Consider the following 18,849-nt stretch of genomic DNA (forward strand, 5'->3'; position numbering starts at 1 on the left):
TTTAATCCATTTTGTATTTCTTGAGTAGTTCATCGGAAACGAAGTTGTTCTTTTTCTTCACTTGTGCAGCATCCGTATTGATGCGTTGTTGAGACCACTATTTATGTGGCGCGCCCTCTATTATAGTGGTCTCGATTTGGGGCCAACAACTCAAGAAATACACGTTACATTAAAATGAATTTTCGTACACTCATTTGTCATGATGTTTGGCATCATAAGATTTCATTTCATGAAAAAACGTCAATTAATCAAGCTATTATGACCGTAACAATACAGGATTTTATTTGCAACAAATGCAATCCTAATGGAAGTCAACATGGATTTTTACGTTTAAAACACTAGATTGTTACGATCATATTATATTTATAGCTCCACGGTTTCTCACGCCATTCAAACTACTCATGCTACACATCGTGAAAACTAATTGCACGAAATTTCAATTTAATCCATTTTGTATTTCTTGAGTAGTTCATCGGAAACGAGGTTGTTCTTTTTCTTCAAATGTGCAGCATCCGTGTTGATGCGTTGCCGAGACCACTATTTATGTGGCGCGCCCTGTATTATAGTGGTCTCGATCTCCACCACCAAACTCGATTAGGGGCCAATAACTCAAGAAATACACGCAGTGGCGTAGCCACGGGGGGCGTGGGGGGCGATAGCCCCCCCCCTTAATGAAATCTTGTCGCCCCCCCCCCCAGTCGCCCCCCCCCCACTGAGATTTTGAATTTCTAAAAAAATTATCATTGATCTAGATGATGCCCCCCCCCCATGAAATGTTCCAGGACCCCCAGCGCCCCCCACTGAAAAATTCCTGGCTACGCCACTGAATACACGTTATATTAAAATGAATTTTCGTACACTCATTTGTCACGATGTTTGACATCAAAAGATTTCATTTCAAAATAAAAACGTCAAATTATCAAGCTATTATGACAGTAACAATACAGGATTTTAATTGCCACAAATACAATCCTAATGTAAGTCAACATGGATTTTTAACGTTTAAAACACTAGATTGTTACGATCATATTGTATTTATAGTTCCACGGTTTCTCACGCCATTCAAACTACTTATGCTTCACATCGTGAAAACTAATTGCACGAAATTTCAATTTAATCCATTTTGTATTTCTTGAGTAGTTCATCGGAAACGAGGATGTTCTTTTTCTTCACTTGTGCAGCATCCGTGTTGATGCGTTGTTAAGACCACTATTTATTTGGCGCGCCCTCTATTATAGTGATCTCGATCTCCACCACCAAACCCGATTTCGGGCCAACAACTCAAGAAATACACCTTACATTAAAATGAATTTTCGTACACTCATTTGTCATGATGTTTGGCATCAATAGATTTAATTTCATAAAAAAACGTCAATTAATCAAGCTATTATGACCGTAACAATACAGGATTTTATTTGCAACAAATGCAATCCTAATGGAAGTCAACATGGATTTTTAACGTTTAAAACACTAGATTGTTACGATCATATTATATTTATAGCTCCACGGTTTCTCACGCCATTCAAACTACTCATGCTACACATCGTGAAAACTAATTGCACGAAATTTCAATTTAATCCATTTTGTATTTCTTGAGTAGTTCATCGGAAACGAGGATGTTCTTTTTCTTCAATTGTGCAGCATCACATCACATCCAATTGGATGAACTTTCCTGAATGGGATAGACATTTGCGGCGAGTGACTGCTTTAATATACTCAGGGTTTGATGATCTATCCCAACAAAGGAGGGCGCTCTGCATTTCATTTGCATTACCCGTGCCGTAGTTAATTTTGCACGCGCACGCTTATACACATGTCATGCATGTTGTACAGCTTTTCCGTACGGTATTTCGTTTGCTTTATTAATAAGGACCCAGGTAAGTGTTATATTTGCCTTAGGATAGCCTCATAGTCTTGGCCTAGTTACACATTATTTATGAATGCTTTATGTGTTTTTTTTCCTGTTGAAAATGGAAGCTTGAGTCTAGACAATGCTAGACCATGTAGACGCCACTTAGCTTAGCCTTAGGTAGCCCCACTAGTGTGGCCGTCGGTATGCTGCGCTGAACCTAAGGCCACACACCGTGGTCCGCGCACTACTGAGGACGTTTTCATAAAATTTGCAGGGAATTTCTTACATATGGTTGTATTCTACGATGTCCCATCTATCACTTCTGGGATGCTTAGGTGTAATGATGTTCAATTTTCCGATATATTCTTGAATCTTTCTGGAGCCCATATGCACTCGTGAAACGTCCAGTGATGGCAGCCATTTTGAATGTGCCGTAGATCCTGAATAGAGATCAGTGCACGTGGCCCCCAGACGATAAATGCATGGTACAGGAAACAGCCGTCGCATTTGCAACTCGCGCCCTCGCTCAACAAGCAATTTGCATACACGTGACGTCACAGCTTGAGGTCATCTCTTGTCACATTCAAAATGGCTGCCATCACCGGACGTTTCACGAGTGCATATGGGCTCCAGAAAGATTCAAGAATATCTCGGAAAATTGAACATCATTACACCTAAGCATCCCAGAAGTGATAGATGGGACATCGTAGAATACAACCATATGTAAGAAATTCCCTGCAAATTTTATGAAAACGTCCTCAGTAGTGCGCGGACCACGGTGTGTGGCCTTAGGTTCAGCGCAGCAAACCGACGGCCACACTAGTGGGGCTAAGCCTTAGGCTACACTTGTGACTTGTCAAACAGGACAACTCGTACGCTATTCTGTTTCTGTTCCATAAACGTACAAACACCTAGAAGGTTGTCGACGTACGTTGGTCAGGTTCAGGTGTGCAGCTAGTCCGAAACTTAGAGTCCCAAAACTTAAGGTATCCATATCATGCAAAAGTTTGTGCTGCATAATAAAACCAGTGTGAATCAAATTTGCAAGCTTCTTACTCACTACAGTTTCCTCCATAATCCCCGAAACTTCTGCCTCGCAAAGTTGCTGTTGTGAGTTTTGCATCACCAAAAATTCAGCTTTTAATTCTAATTTTGCAGAGAGTTATCGAAATCCAAACGTGAGACATCACGTTGATGTGTACTGCAATGCATTGTGCAAAAAAACTCCCTAGCTAGAACATTTTCATCTTGTAGATAAAGCAGCACCCTCTTGTTGATCTGAGTGAATGCAGAATGTTTCATTTTTTAACAGAGGGCGCTGTGTTCATTTGGCTATCAATTAAAAAACAAGTAAGCTGCAAGGCTCTTCCTACACCTACCCAGAATACATTGGGAATCACACACCCATTTCCAGAGCATGGAGATTGACGTGGATGGGTTTTGAACTGCCAAAAACTTGCCTTAAAATTGGATTTAAGGTCTCAAATTTCGCAGATGACATGCTTGCAACTATAGCATTTTGATGTATGTGTTGTGTGGGCATTAATTAGCCTAACGGTGAGTAAAAAAACGTCAGTAGTAATTTTGCACGTTTTTATGCACTCACGGTCCCAGTCTGGTGTGCAGCAACTAAATTCTTGATTGGGTTTTGGAAGCCAGGTCTTGAATGTTGATGTTGTCCAGTGCCAGTTTGAAAGTCTTAATGTCAGGTGAAGAGCGGATGTTAGGGTGAAGTTGATTCCATTCTAGGATGGTCTTACATTGAGTAACGAAAGCAGTCCTTATTTGTGGTGATGACTCTATATGAGAAAGGTCCGGTCTATCTTGTAGATACCCCCCTTGATGAGTTGACGATGTTCAGATAATCTTCCATATTACTCGGTGTAAGCCCATGGGTTTCTTTGTAGAGTGTGACTAATCGAACTTTGGTCCGTCGATCTTGAAGAGTGTCCCATTTGAGTTTATTCATCATTGCGGTAATCCTTATCTTTAGGACACCTCTATTTTTTATGAGTTCTGTTCATAACTGACTTTTGCAGATGACTGTCCAGTACCAAAGTGACTTTTGCAGGCTAAAGCAGTCTTTTTTCTTCAGATAAATTCATGTTAGTTGTAATTTTGAAAGCACTTTCAAAGAAAATGTGACTTTCCTACCCTTTTTTGCAGTTTGCCATCTTGGTTTTTGAGTCGGTTTCTGTTCGTCATCGTCGTCTTTCTCCCTTAATTTCCCTCTAAAATCAAAGCCCCGCCAGCCTTTTCCCACAAAATTAAACCTGCTGACATTCATGAAGATGTCATACTGTTCAGATATATGACAATAAACATCAGAATGTCACTTTTGAGTATCATTTAGTCAGCTCTTTTGGTGAGTCTTTTAACCTTATATAGTAACGGGGTCCTAAAAGTAAGGATTACCATCATTGTTGAGATGCTTGACTCCCTGCTGTAGTCTTGCATAACAAATCTAGCTGCTCTGTGTTGAATGCTTTCTAATTTCTTTTTATCCGACGCATGATGAGGATCCCAAATGGCGGAACAATATTCTAGCCTTGGTCTGACTAGTGTCTGATACGCAATGGACTTGGTATATTGTACAGATCCATCTGGTGGCAACAGTTGCACGTTAATCAGGACATCATGCCGGACAGTTCAGACGAGGAATGCCCAGAGCTTGTTGCCACGGTAACGGCCAAAATTCCAGTCACAATCATCACAGGTTTTCTAGGGGCGGGGAAGACGACGCTCTTGAATTACATCCTCACCGAGCAGCACGACAAGAAAATAGCGGTTATCTTGAACGAGTTTGGCGAAGGTAGGCTACAGACAAGCCTCGGTTTCACGGCCAGATTTTTGTTATTTTGGGACGTGCAAACAATGGGGGGGGGGGGGGGAAGGGAGGGGGGGGGGGGGAGGGGGAGGGAGAAACAGGGTGTCCTGGAATCCATGGACAGCATCTGACACGGAATGGCCCTGCTCAGATCCCTGTTTATGTACCCTCCTGATGGTTTACACTTTTGCCTACAACTCATTTCATTAGGGTTGTGCGGCGGAACCGGGTACCCAATTCCCCGACTGCTGATTATCTGGAACTGGTTTCAGATTATGGGATTGGGTACTCGTATCCAACTTTACAACTTTAAAGGGAATATACATCATTTGTTTTTGCTGTAATTTTCAGAAATGGATGGAATTGGGGGGTTGGATATACAACGTATATGGCAAATATAGTTACACTGACTTTTTTGAGGTTTTGGGTTCGAAAATGCTATAAAAACCAAGAAAAACAATCATTTTCCTGTAGTCTGGTTCAGAAGAAACAGAGCAGTTTACATACATTGGGGAATTGTAAGGTCAGGGAACCAGTCTAGCTGGCTTGTACCCGTTCATAGGTTTGTAATCGATTGCAAACAAGTGCGATGGTCAATTGGGGCCAGTATTTGAAAAAAAGCCAGTTTTTTCCAACGCTGATCGGCTGATCAGCGTTGGAAATTGATACAAAAATACCACTTTTCTTGAAAATGACAGTATACCAGGTGCCATGATTTTACAGGATGCTTTACACTGTCATTCACTAACAGTCCAGCAAGGTATTTCAAAATGATTTGGTAGTTTTATTTTTTGATGTTTGCAAATGTTGTATTTTCCCTTTAACTGAAATATCAGACAATGAAAAGTAAAGGTTTTGAATGTCATTTGTGAGGAATTTTCAAAATGAAAACCTTAACCGGGCTACATGGAAAAGAAAAACATAAATTTCTTTTCTGATGCTCGCAAAAGTTGTGGTTTTCACCATGTTGAACAACATTTAGAATGGATGGTAGTTTTTATTTAGGCCAAAAAAAGATAGTTCTGCTTCCGATTTATATATGGCATTTGAAAAAAAGGGTAGGTAGGTGGTTTTTTTTTTTTGGAAAGCTGTGTATAATCAACGGTAAAAAGTAAAAATTGATGGTTTTGGATGTTTTTTCCCCTCATTTTTCCCATTAGGGTAGGGGCTGTCAGAATACAATTAGTAGGGAAAACGGAAGCAGAACTTTTGTTTTTTTTTACCCTAGTATCAGTTTATTGGGTTATATTTCTCAAGATTATTGAATTGTTGCAACATAAAGATTGCTTGGTGTTAAAAGCATACATGTGTATATCATTTGCATTTATCCCAAAAATAAACAACAGAATCATTAAAAAGCTTACTTGGATTAGAGATCATACTGGTACTTAACATCCAGTGAGATTATTCCATCTGGCTTGCTGTGATTTAGAAGAAATAAAAAAGAGGAGGTGATTTCCAACGATCAGTCAATTGACTGATTTTTGGAGTAAAGAGTGCTGTTGACAAACTCATGTTTCGTGATCAAAACAGTGTTCATGGTTTTTCACTGTTTTCTCGAAAAGTGTACGATCCACTGAGCTGACAGTTCATCAGGTAAGGCTTTGAACATTCTTCTTTGGATATTAACTCTTTCAGTGCCCGCGAAATTTGAAAAGTTTAACCCTAAAGCGCCCAACTTCGAGCGTTTTTGTTAATTGTTCAAAATTCTGTATAAAAAAAAGTAAATAAGTTTTACTCACTAAATTTGTTGTTGTTACTCTCTGGTATATCCTTGATATATTGGAAAGTCAAAAGTAGTCACAAACATAGTGATACACCCTGAAACACTGGCCTGAACACAGGGAGATTCCGCACTTTTTGCAGAAAATACGAGATTTAGTGCTGCGCCCTCTCGCAAGAACTCGAATGAAAAAATAAATACAGGTCGTACATGCATGAAAATGGTACCATTAGAAAGAGCAAGAGCGCCCCCTTTTGATAACATATTTACTCTACCTCGTACATGTACGAGGTTTGGCAATTTTAAGTACGAACATTTACGAACATTACCTCGTACATGTACGAGGTTGGCGCTATTGGACTAACAAATATACCTCGTACATACGTGTACGAGTTTGGCACTGAAAGAGTTAAGTGTTGTTATTAAAAATAACAAAGTGCATTAAAGAGCAAATGATATAAGTCACAGAGCATGTGATGGTAAGTGTCAGTGATTTCAACACAAGTGTGTGTTGTGCATAATCTCATTCCAGGCAGTGCGGTGGAGAAATCCATGTCCATCGGCCAATCGGGCGAGCTATATGAAGAGTGGTTGGAACTACGTAACGGCTGCCTCTGTTGTTCTGTCAAGTAAGTCCATGGGTGTCACTAGAGGGGGTGTTTCGGGCACACCCCTCCCTTAGAATTGAAATGAAGTCGTTAAACACTGTTGTGTTTTGTCCGATGATGACCTCGCATATTGGGGCCGAAGTTGCACTGAAAGTTCCCGCATATAATTTTACCGCACGCTACAGGTAAACCCTGGACAGTGCTGTATGCAAACAGTACAGTGTCAACGCCAGTGCCAGTGGTATGGCGGACTAAACCCAGCCAGTTTCCGGCTTAATTTCAAGTATACCCCTCCCCCCGCTCCAGCAATGTTCCCCTAAAAATGTATACTGCTGTCTCAGCATTGAATGTTCAGTACATTTAAAGTCAATTATTAGAAGCAACTATTATGCCAAACTGTCTTCAGTTGAAGCCCTACATTTCAGTTCATTTTGTAAAACTTCCAAACTGTGGCATGTGTGCCCACAGTGACATACATGCAACAGCAACAGTGCCCTCAGTTTTCAGAAACTGCGTTGAGCCAATTCCAATGTAAAAACAAGGTGCACTTTGAAAAAAATGTAAACACAAAGAGGTTTTCTTAGTATTAGCAAACACAGCATTGGGATTTTTTCACAGAATGTTTGGTTATACAGGGCGAGTCGAAAGTAGGAAATCCAAATGGCGGCCCCTGTTTTTAAAGAAGTATATAATTTTGTTCACAGATCATTCTAAGTGATATTATCAAGGTAATATTGTATTTGTGTTCAAAATTCCATAACTTGAAAATTACTGACTGATTTGTATGGTTCTTGTACAAAAAGAAAGCTTACTAATAGGGCTTTCACATTCTAGGTCTGGAAAGCGCTACATGGAAAACTTCTGTACAAAATAAGGGGGAGGGGGAGCGCCATTTGGGTTTCCTTTTTTTAATCACCATGTAATTCTCCCTCCAGGGATAATGGCGTCAAGGCAATTGAGAACCTAATGCTGAAACGAGGCAAATTTGACTACATTCTTCTGGAGACAACCGGTCTGGCTGATCCAGGTAGAGGAAGGTTTTTGTTTTTTTTGGTGGGTTTTTTTCCGGGGGGGGGAGGGAAAATCTGGTCGTTTTTTCCCAAGGTTTTAGTCCAGTTTGTTTTAAAATGTGAAGTTGCGATTTGACCTGAGAACCATAGGGTTACAGGGTTGTAACAATGCTGTTTTCACAGTTTCAGAAGCTTCGGTGGGAGGGACAAACTTTGTTTTTAACCACTTCGTGCCGGAGGCCGTGATAACACGCATTGGTCGTTTTTGTGCATAGGCATGGCTGACAGGTTAAGACGTCAAGATTGACTAGACTTGCCTCCGGGTGACATCTAAACATGCTATTCCCTTGTGCCTTTTGTGCACACACACAAAGTCGTTGTGTGGGTTATTGTGCACAGCCTATTGTTGTACAATTTGCTCTCCAGTGCACACCCCGGAGTATTGAAACGTGAGGTTTCGACAAGAAATATCGTACAAAATACTGTTGAAGTCACCCTTGTGAATCACTATTTGTTGCGTTTGTCTGTACAATGTACATCAGAAGTTGGCTGGGAAATTTTGCCTGTTCAAAATTTCAAAATTTTCGGCAAAAATAAACCCGGTGTGAAGTAGTTAACCACGAGTGCCCACTGGATTAAGTTCAAAGAGTTTCTTCAACTTTCCTGTTTGAATGCTGAATATTTATAAAAACCGATTCCTCACCATTTTGAAGTGCAATGCCTCACAGGTTCAACACAAGTAAACCCACTGATTTTTAAATCTTTTTTTATACTTTTTGTTCCACAGGGCCGATTGCTTCCATATTTTGGTTGGACGATGAGTTGGGAAGTGATATATACCTAGATGGTGAGTTCAGGTTTACCCAAACTAGTATTTTGTTCACAAGATAAAACAAAATCCTGATTTTTTCTGAAAATTCACTTTTTTTACCATTTGCTCTTACACTCTCTGAAAATGGAGCCTCTATTTGCACGAGTGCCTTCATCAAGGAGTGGATTCATCAAGAAGTGAATACAGTGTATTACAATGTAGTGCATGTGCTAATTGGTTAATGGTAATTAATATAGAGCATTTGCTTTTACCGTGATTTTCAGAAATAGACGGATTTGCGGGTTGTTACATTGTACATTGACCTGTTTAAAGCTACAGTCCATCATTTGTAATTTGTGCATTTTGTTCGTTTGAAGCAACAAAAGAGTTCAAAATCTAATGAAGGATAATGAGCAACTATCTGATGAAGTTTCAGCTAAGCTTCAGCTGTACATTCCGAGAAAACAGCATTCTAAGATCTCAATTTCAAATCAAAAGTTACTGAATCATGTTTTGAATTGTTTTGAATTGCAGCTTTACGCGACGTCGCGCACTGATCCGACGAATTACAACAACCGCGCGCGCGCGTGCGTTGTTCCAATACTTGTGCGCGCTGCGCTGAATAACAAAACGAACTACTAATTTAAATTTTCCTACGGTGCTTCTTAAGAATCACCGTTGGAAATGCCTTCTTTCGTTGATTACTTCAAAATGACAGCTTCCCAGAAAGAATAATTTCACAGGGAGTTTAGTTTCCTTACTATCTTTCAACCAAGTATGTTTTTCAACAATAATTACGCCAGTTACTTTTCGGATGGCTGCAAATGATGGACTATAGCTTTAAAGTACTGTGTTCATACATGTATACCGGTAGTTGCTGATAAAACCCCCCCCCCCCCCCAAAAAAAAATTGCTGTAAGCTTGTAGTCTGGTTCCCTGAGCCTACCTCAGACGAAACGGAACAATTTCCGTCGGGGAACAGTCAGGTCACGAAACCAAACTACATGTAGCTGGCTTGTATCTATTCAGGGATGTGTATTTAAACTGTTTGCAAAAGAAATTATGGATCATACTAAAATTGGTAAATTGGGGGCTATTTGAGAAAACGTCATGTTTTTTTCCAATGATGGTCAGTCGACCATCGTTGGAAATTGATACAAAAATGCCGTGATTTCACAGGATGTTTGAGACTGTAATAGTCAAATGAGGTATTTCAAAATAATTTGGTAGTGTTGTATTTTGATGTTTGCAAATTTTGTATATTACCTTCAATTTAATGTGCATATCTATGATATTCCTTTCCACTGTTGGAGCATACCGGCTGAAACATTTCAGTACCATACAGGGTAATTTTTTGTGATTGTCTTTTGTTCAATTTTTGTTTGTTTGTGCAGGCATTGTAGTGGTAGTGGATGCCAAGTATGGCCCACAACAGTTAGACGAAGTTAAACCAGATGGGGTCATAAACGAAGCCATTAGGTAAATGGAAATTATTTAAAAACTAATTGTGTTTTGAACTTAACTAGTGATTTTTCTGTGCATGAACATAAGTGGCGTTTTTTTAAAGCAATTTTGAAAGCTCTGTGTGTCAGACTCATTGCATGCATGCACTGGTTTGCGAAGTAAGGGTATTTCTAAAAACTCACCTTCTGGACAAATACCCATTCACTCCTGGCAAGTAGGTTGAAATTGTGATAACGTGTCTTGCTGAAGGACACAAGCCCTGAACTTTCATGTCAAGCTATAAGTCCACTGTTTAAAAGTCCACAGTAGTTGTATTGTAACATTTATTGCCTAGTTTGGTCTGTATTCTGTTTTTTAATTTTTTTATTCAGACAAGTAGCTTTGGCAGATCTTATTCTGCTCAACAAGACTGACTTGGTTGCCAGAGAAGAACTTAGTGACGTTCACAGACAGATCAGGTATGCCTGTTGCTTATCGTTTGGTATGAAGTTGACTGCTGTGATGTGGGACATTCCTTTATGTTACACATTTCTTTATGTTGAGAGTGTTATGCTTCATCGTTGATGCACATCACAGGAGTCAGAAATTAGTTTATGCATGTATCGTGACAGTGAGACCTAAACATTAAACGTTGTGGCATGCTCCCTGAGAAATGAATTAAAAATCATCGTAGTGTGTAAGGTTGCATTTCTTGTGAGCTTTCCTGTTGGACATGAATGCATTTTTCTGGACTTGCAGGGCATGCCCTACACGTCTGACTCACTGCACCACATGCTACGTCACGCGATACTCCTTGGCAGGCCTTGCGCTAACTTTTTTTCCTGGCTAGCCCACTGGGCTAGTTAACTGGATATTTTACTAGCCCGTTTAGAGTTTTACTAGCCCGTATATAAAAAAAAAGAAAACCCCCAAATTTGTTATCATTTGGGTTACTTACGTTTGGCAAAAATCGCCACATTTTGCTTGCTTTTGGACCTCCGAATGTGCGCGGTGAACAAGAAAAAACTTTTTTTCAATCAAAGAGGGCGCTGTTTGCACGCGGCTTTGTGTAGACTTCGTATCAAACGCTTTCAAGGACTCCTGCAACGCCCAGTACAGCTAGCTGTGGCCAGTCAAGGTTAGAAAACTTGATAAACGATGTAAACGAGAATAGTGTGCACGTGCGGTACCACGCCGTACCGTGTGCTATGCTATATACTACAACCCACCAGTACTCTGTTCGTGGCATTCGCGGTCTGGTCTCTTATATCGCCCTATCGCGCGAGTATCATGTTTCAAAAACACAAATAAAAACATCCACAACGACTCAGTTTTTGCGATCGTGTATTTACTATCACCGAAAGCATTATATAGTTTGATCAAAATTTCAACAGGTAGGTTTAATACTGAATTTTTCACTAGCCCACCAGGCAACCAAGGAACCAAGTTTAGGTAGCCCGGAGCATTTTTCGCTAGAATTTGTACGCCAGGCTAGTACTATTTCGAGGCCTGCTTGGTGATGCAAATAGCTTACTAAGCAGTGTTTGAGTGATGTAAATGATGTCATAGTCACTTTCAGGAGCTTGACTGTTCTAGGCAAATGAAATCACGGTGTCAGAGACAAGATACCAGAAGAACCTTTTACCGCTGTGTAAAATTATGAGGGAGAAATTCCTTTATGGCACGGGAGTCCTCTTAGAGAAACAAATTGAAGAAAAGTTTTTGAGGTCAACCTGAGATCTGTGAGATTTTTAGGAATTGGGCATTGATTGGTTGTAGTGATGTAACATTGTGTTGATGTATTGATAATCATACAAGAATGCCATATTGACCAATTGCCAATTGACCCATTGCACAGTGCACCCTCACTAAGGGTAGTGTTTGTTATTGAAAACCAGTGACAGTGTAGAGGCATGTACATGTAGGATCAATGTGTTGATCCTGAAAGTAACCTACCGACTGCAGTTGAGTACATCGCAGGTTCTCACAAGCCCACCACGAGTTTATCACAAGTCAACTCATCACAAGCTATTTGAACTGTGTGACAAAGGCATGCCTGCGTTATTGTGCATCACCTGTTATAAGATGGTACCCGCTGCTATGTACATCAGATTCGAACCAGCCAACCGATCCCGTTAGCTCGGTGGTCGAGTGGTAAGACATCTGCACTAGAAAGCAGGAGGTCGTGGGTTCGAGTCCCACCCGAGTGATTTTTTCCAACTTTTACTCGGGAGGTAACACACTGAGTATACAGTGTTTAAACGTCGGTGGAGGGCAAAAACCTAATTTGATTTACATCACCTGTTACTCGTGATCTGACTTGTGACTGACTTATTATTTTGAGTTGTGATTGATTAGATTGCAATAAGGATAATGATCTTGATTATCTTGATTTGTATTGTATTGTGGTAATCTGCATTCAAGAGGTAGGGTGTTTTGCCTTGGTGGTTTATCGAATGGACTGATGGAAATCAAAAACAATTTTTTGTATATTTTCCAGGTCAATTAACAGTCTTGGAAAATTAGTGGAGACACAGCGAGCGAAGTAAGTGACCCTTCTTAAACATGACTACTTTGTGCTCATTTGGCAAATGGTAATAATATATTATTCCAGTGTTTTATTCTGAAGCTTTTTGTGGCGTACAGCAGACGCCACAAAAATGATGAAGAGCGCAACTTTGGAAAAACCTACTCTCCACAAGAGAAATGATTCTGAGAATAACCTGGGGTGTTGGAGGTAATAGATACAATCTGCACATGTTCAAAAATGAAACTGTCAAAATATCATGAAATATCCTACTTGATTGTAAGTAAATAATAGGATTAAGTATCCCGTGAAATAATTATGCCTGGTGTGCTGTCATTTTCGAGAAAAGAGGAATTTCCATCATTTCCTCCTGATGGTTAGGACAAAACCATTGTGCTTTCAACGGAAACCTATGCTTTGCATCAAGAGAAATGAAGTAGCATTTTCACAGTTTTCTACCCCAAAAAGTATATCTACTGTGCTGAAATTTCAACAGGTTAGTTTTTTTAACTCTTTCAGTGCCAAACTCGTACATGTACGAGGTATATTTGTTAGTACAAAAGCGCCAACCTCGTACATGTACGAGGTAATGTTCGTACTTAAAATTGCCAAACCTCGTACATGTACGAGGTAGAGTAAATATGTTATCAAAAGGGGGCACTCTCGCTCTTTCTAATGGTACCATTTTCATGCATGTACGACCTGTATTTATTTTTTCATTCGAGTTCTTGCGAGAGGGCACAGCATTAAATCTTGTATTTTCTGCAAAAAGTGCGGAATTCCCCTGTGTTCAGGCCAGTGTTTCAGGGTGTATCACTATGTTTGTGACTACTTTGACTTTCCAATATATCAAGGATATACCAGAGAGCAACAACAACAAATTTAGTGAGTAAAACTTATTTACTTTTTTTTTTACAGAATTTCGAACAATTAACAAAAACGCTCGAAGTTGGGCACTTTAGGGTTAAACTTTTCAAATTTCGCGGGCACTGAAAGAGTTAATAACCTGCTTCAGATTTGTTGCATTGCTATTCCTTAATTGTACTGCAATTTCACAAGCAAAATTGCAATTTCGTCAGTGATGCACATGTGTGAAGTTGTCAGAGATTTTTGCTGTAGAAATACATGTAAGGCATATTTCAGATCTGACACTGTGTGTGAGTTTGCCATATTGGAAAGAGTAGCAAATGAATCAGGACTCTGCCCGGCTTGCGCAGTCGTAGCCAATGTTGGCAAACTTCAGCACTGTGCACGTACATGGAACATACAGTATTTTTTACATTTGCAAGTCCGTGAAAGATGAAAGAATATATAGAGTGCATCACTCCACATTATGCATCTGGATCATTCTTTAACTTTGGGATCCACATTTTTCCTGTCCCTGTTTAATCTGATGTCTATGATTTTATATTTCTGAAGCAATTTTTAAAGCAGTTGCCCTCCAAGAGTAATCATGAATAGCAAACTACCTACCCAACAGATAAAAAATGGTTTGAAGTCATTCTTAATGATACTTGCATGGCAAATAGTACCAAGGCAGCATGGATAGAAAAAGTATTCACATTTGGGCCCTAAATTTATGACCCATCTACAAAGTTCTCCCAAGATGAAAAGAAACGATTCTCATCTGTTTTTCCTTTTTTTTTCAAATTCAAATCAAATTTTTGATGCTTGTTTAATTTTATTTGGATAAAGAGTTTTACAATGATTGCATTACACCGGTATTATGTGTCTTTTGTAATTTTATTACAGGATCGATTTAGATATGATTTTAGATCTACATGCTTATGACAACACAGGAGAGAAGAGGTAAGACAGATTCTGAGGAGACATGTTGAGAATATGCAGGGTTTCTGTTCAGTGGGTCACTGAAATTGAAATACGAAAATTGCTTTAGACCCTGTGCATGAACAGTAGATTGCGTTCCTCACCACACATACTGAACTTTGTATCCTTGTGGAGACATTTCTTTGTTCTTGTGTAGTAAAGTTTTCGAGTTTGAAAGTGTAGTTTCAAAATGCTCTTATTTTAACCAGAATTAATTTCCTTGGATGAAATTTGGACTTAATATCCCTTTTCTGAAACTCTTCCATTTGCGACATCAACATACCTTAGAAATTCCTAGTTTTTGAGTAAAGTACATGTATCTATTTTGCGATAACCTTGTGGAGACGTATTCATCTATAGAAATTGCTCTGTGGAGACGTACACAATTTTTTGTTCCCCATTGTGTGCATGTCTCCAGAGGGCACGGTGTATCAGATCACTTCTCTGAGAGCTCTGTGTGAACACACTGATTTCTGGGTGCATGTCGTGAAGTAAACATTTAGTTTTCATCTGAACATGCACAAACCAGTAGCATATATAGCACATGCTGTCTTTGTTTCAAGTGCACAGAGCCCATAATTGATTCTTTATCAATGGTTGATACATGGGAAAGTTTCTTCTTCTTTTTTTTGAATTGCTAATGCCCAAGCAACACAAACGTTTTTGTTCACATTGAATGAGACATTGAATGAAAAAAATCAGCCCACAATTATTTATGGAATAAGCACTGTACGTATTTCTAATCTTTTGCAACCTCACAATAATTCAGTGGGCCTTTTTCTGTGCATTAGCTAGAGGTGCTAAAGAATACCAAAATGAATGCCCCGATTTTTCAGAGGGTTTCACATGCCCCAAATAGAAATAAAAAGGTAGTTTTTCCAAACTCTCCGCTCCGTTCACAAGTACCCCCTCACTGGCAAAGAAAGTACAGTTGAGGATGACCTACCGACGCCATCTTGCCTGACTGAAATTTTGCAGCAACGCGCGGCCGTACCACTGCGTGTAGTACATGTACATGGTACAAATCCCCTGGTGTACGTGCGTCACAAATAAGGAACGGTGCGCGTCAACCAGCGAAATGTCCCGCCCATGGGGCGTCGTTGCTAGGTAAAAGGGCGCCCTCTTTCTTCGGCACACGGAGCCCACAGTTAAAAAATAGTTGGAATAAATTCGCTAGAATAACGCAGCACCTTGTATACCCTTTATAAAGGTGCTACATAATGGGACTCACATTTCTCATAAAACTTCATTTAACTGTCTTTAAAAATAGATATAATTACCAGTGCCTTGAGTACCTAATTGTTGGTAGATACGTGCGCTATATAAGAATCCGGTGTTTTTATTATTTTTACATAAGCCATTAGTTGACTAATGGTCCTCGCCAGAACTTGCTCTAAATGCACGCAGAGCTTCTCCTATCTATGAGACAAAGTGTACTTGTCTTTTACAGCGGACTAGAAATTCTTCAAGAAAGAGGCCTGGAAACGAACATCGTCTTGGACGGTCCGAGTCACCATCTAGACCCCTCAGTCACCACAATCACATTCCGGCTAGAGGGCAGTATGGTGTCCAAAGACCTAGACACATTTATGCAGGTAGGTGTGCTGATGATCATCTGCCTAGTCAGTGTGTAAGCGTGCTGTGAATGATAGAGGGCGCCATGCAGACTAATTGAGAGCCAAGCGTGGATGCTTAGGGGGGTTTTCAAAACCAATGCTTTAATTTCTCTATGCCTTTGGTTTGGGGAGAAATAAGGCCCTTGACTTTGGGGACTCTAGCCTTGGTCAAGTTGTTCATTGATAGTGTCCGTATTGCCCACTAACATAAAAGCTAGCCATGTGCTATGTGCATGTACACTGTATGAAGCGCGAACAGCGACCTCACCCAGCTACCTCATGCGGCTGCATGCAATATGCAAATGAATTGGCGAGGGACGAACGACTTGAACAACGGATCGCATTGGCCTATCTGTTTCTTTATTTAGTCGCTGGATTTCTATCCAGTTAAATTTGGTATGTGGACTCCAAACTTGTTGGAGATTGTACATGTACCTACACTACCCAGTTCTGTATCCATGTGAAAATATGAGCGTACACGAGCAAGTTCTGAATAATAATCTCATCTGTACTCTCTTATGAAGTCGTTGCTGGAAATCCAGCGACAGAAGAAAACAAAAGATAAGCCGTTGTCCCAAGGTGTTCCTTCTTTTCAGTTGATTTGAATATTGTATAGCCATATGAGGTCGCTGTTGGCCCTTCGTACAGTACATAGCGGGCGGCTAGTGTTTATATTGGCGGCCATATACCGCCACGGACACTATCGATGAACGCCTTGACCAAGGCTAGGGGGCCTCTTGCTCAGTATGGGTCCATGGCCAGTTTCAAATAGGGGTGTGCTTGTACGAGAATCGGGTAACGGCTTGAAAAAAAACCACAGGTACCCGAATACAACCCCAAAATTTAAATCTCAGAAGTTGCTGTACAAATTTTTCATAAAGGTCCGCACGATAATACTACCACATTGCTGCGTCAATACAACAAGATACAAGTGTGTGCAGTGAGCTAAATACATGTAGCTTTACAGAGTGAAGTGCATTTTCGCAAGCGTCATCAACGTTAATCTGTTGGGGATGCAGTGTGACACATGAACATGCATACATAAGCACGCTGTATGTCAATTACTAGCATTTTTCCTGTTATAAATTTTAACTTTAGAGTTGAGTGGTTTGGATGTGGGATTGAGAACCCAAACCACAGATTGTTCAGGTTAGATTTTGAACCTTGGTCACAGCATCGGAAGGTGAGGGAAAAACCGCTGTGTTTTTTGTTGCCCCTACTGGTTGCCCCTATTTTTTTCTCCCAAACGACATCCGCATACATGGTTGTTTAGCACCCTCTACGATACTTTTATGATACGCACGCAGGTGTATAATTGTTTGTTTCCCCACGTTTTGGCGAGCAGTGCGACAGCTCAGTCGAAAGAGAGTAGGATTTTGCACCGCGAGGTTGCGGGTTCGAATCTCGGTTTTGCACCCAAATTTTTTTTCTTTTCTAACCTGAGGCTTTGGAAGATTTAAAAAAAAAGGAAATAAAGTCCAACTTTCATAACGTTCAAATTCACTTTTTTTTCATTTCATATTTTCTTCTCATGTTTTTAGAAAAGTAAAGTCCAAAATGCCATAGCGTACACCCATATGCGGATGTCGTTTGGGAGAAAAAAAAATTCGCGACAGGGCCAGCCTACAGGCCTTTTGCACCTCACTGACGCTGGGACTCACTGGCTGACTGACACACTGTTGCTTTTGAATTAGACCGGTTACCTATCTCACTGACTGACTGTCACTTGTGACATACACTGGTCTGGGAGCAGCTTGATGAGGCTTGCCTCTGTCTTGTAGCATCTACGTATGCACCACATGTGCATCAGTCTGGCACCACTTTTTGTTTCATGTACTTTCATGATACAGAAATACTAGCTTGCAGTCCTGTTCATGGCTTCCACCCTTCATTTTTACAAACCCTGAACTTCATGGCTCACAAAATGCTCTAATAGCAAAAACAATTGAGGGCATGCAAATTGTGATTTGGCTAGGCATAGGCAATGCTGGGCCTGTTTGCCTGCAACCTGATGAGGCTTGCCTACGTGTAGTTCTTGTAGTATCTACACCACATGTGCGTCAGTCTCGCGCCGCTTGTTTCATGTACATGTACTTTCATGATGCATGTGAAGGCATCAGTCAAGTTTCCATGCGAAAAGCAACAGTGGTTTTCATAAAATCATCACGTTACCACTATAGCTTATTCTACAATTTTTTTTCAGCCATTCTGAATCAATTGAATAGAGTTTTGTGTGCACTGGGACCAGTTTTACCAGTCTTGGCTTGTGGTTTTTTTACATTTCGAAGGATCTACTCTGGGAAAAGAATATTGTTGACGAGGAGAATCGACCCATGGAAATTCTCAGGATGAAGGTAAGTGATGCTTGGTTTCTCTAAAAACAGGTGCAGCTATTGTGATATGTTGACAGGAGAACAGGGGACCACGCTTATGGAGATACTCAGCACACAAACATGCCATGGGCTTCAATCGGTGGGGGACGGGTGGGGGGGGGGATATCATATTGTTTGTCCCCCCCCCCACTTTTTAATGTGGGGGGGATATCATATCGTTTGCACCCCCCCCCACTTTTTTCTTCCCCCAATGAAAGTTGTAGCCTGCTATA

General features: G+C 40.4%; 1 protein-coding gene across 1 annotated transcript; it reads left to right on the forward strand.

Moving 5' to 3' along the window:
- The first annotated feature begins 1,805 nt into the window (after positions 1-1,805).
- On the forward strand, positions 1,806-18,637 carry LOC119728527 (COBW domain-containing protein 2-like). The gene is made up of 11 exons (XM_038200799.1): positions 1,806-1,877; positions 4,450-4,664; positions 6,935-7,031; positions 7,946-8,037; positions 8,808-8,867; positions 10,226-10,310; positions 10,667-10,753; positions 12,775-12,819; positions 14,554-14,610; positions 16,079-16,223; positions 18,533-18,637. The coding sequence occupies exons 2-11, from the start codon at positions 4,490-4,492 to the stop codon at positions 18,620-18,622; spliced, it is 933 nt and encodes a 310-aa protein (XP_038056727.1). The 5' UTR covers positions 1,806-1,877; positions 4,450-4,489; the 3' UTR covers positions 18,623-18,637.
- Positions 18,638-18,849: the final 212 nt, after the last annotated feature.

The sequence above is a fragment of the Patiria miniata genome, unplaced genomic scaffold (genome assembly GCF_015706575.1).
Source record: "Patiria miniata isolate m_02_andy unplaced genomic scaffold, ASM1570657v1 HiC_scaffold_20, whole genome shotgun sequence".
NCBI classification, from domain to species: domain Eukaryota; kingdom Metazoa; phylum Echinodermata; class Asteroidea; order Valvatida; family Asterinidae; genus Patiria; species Patiria miniata.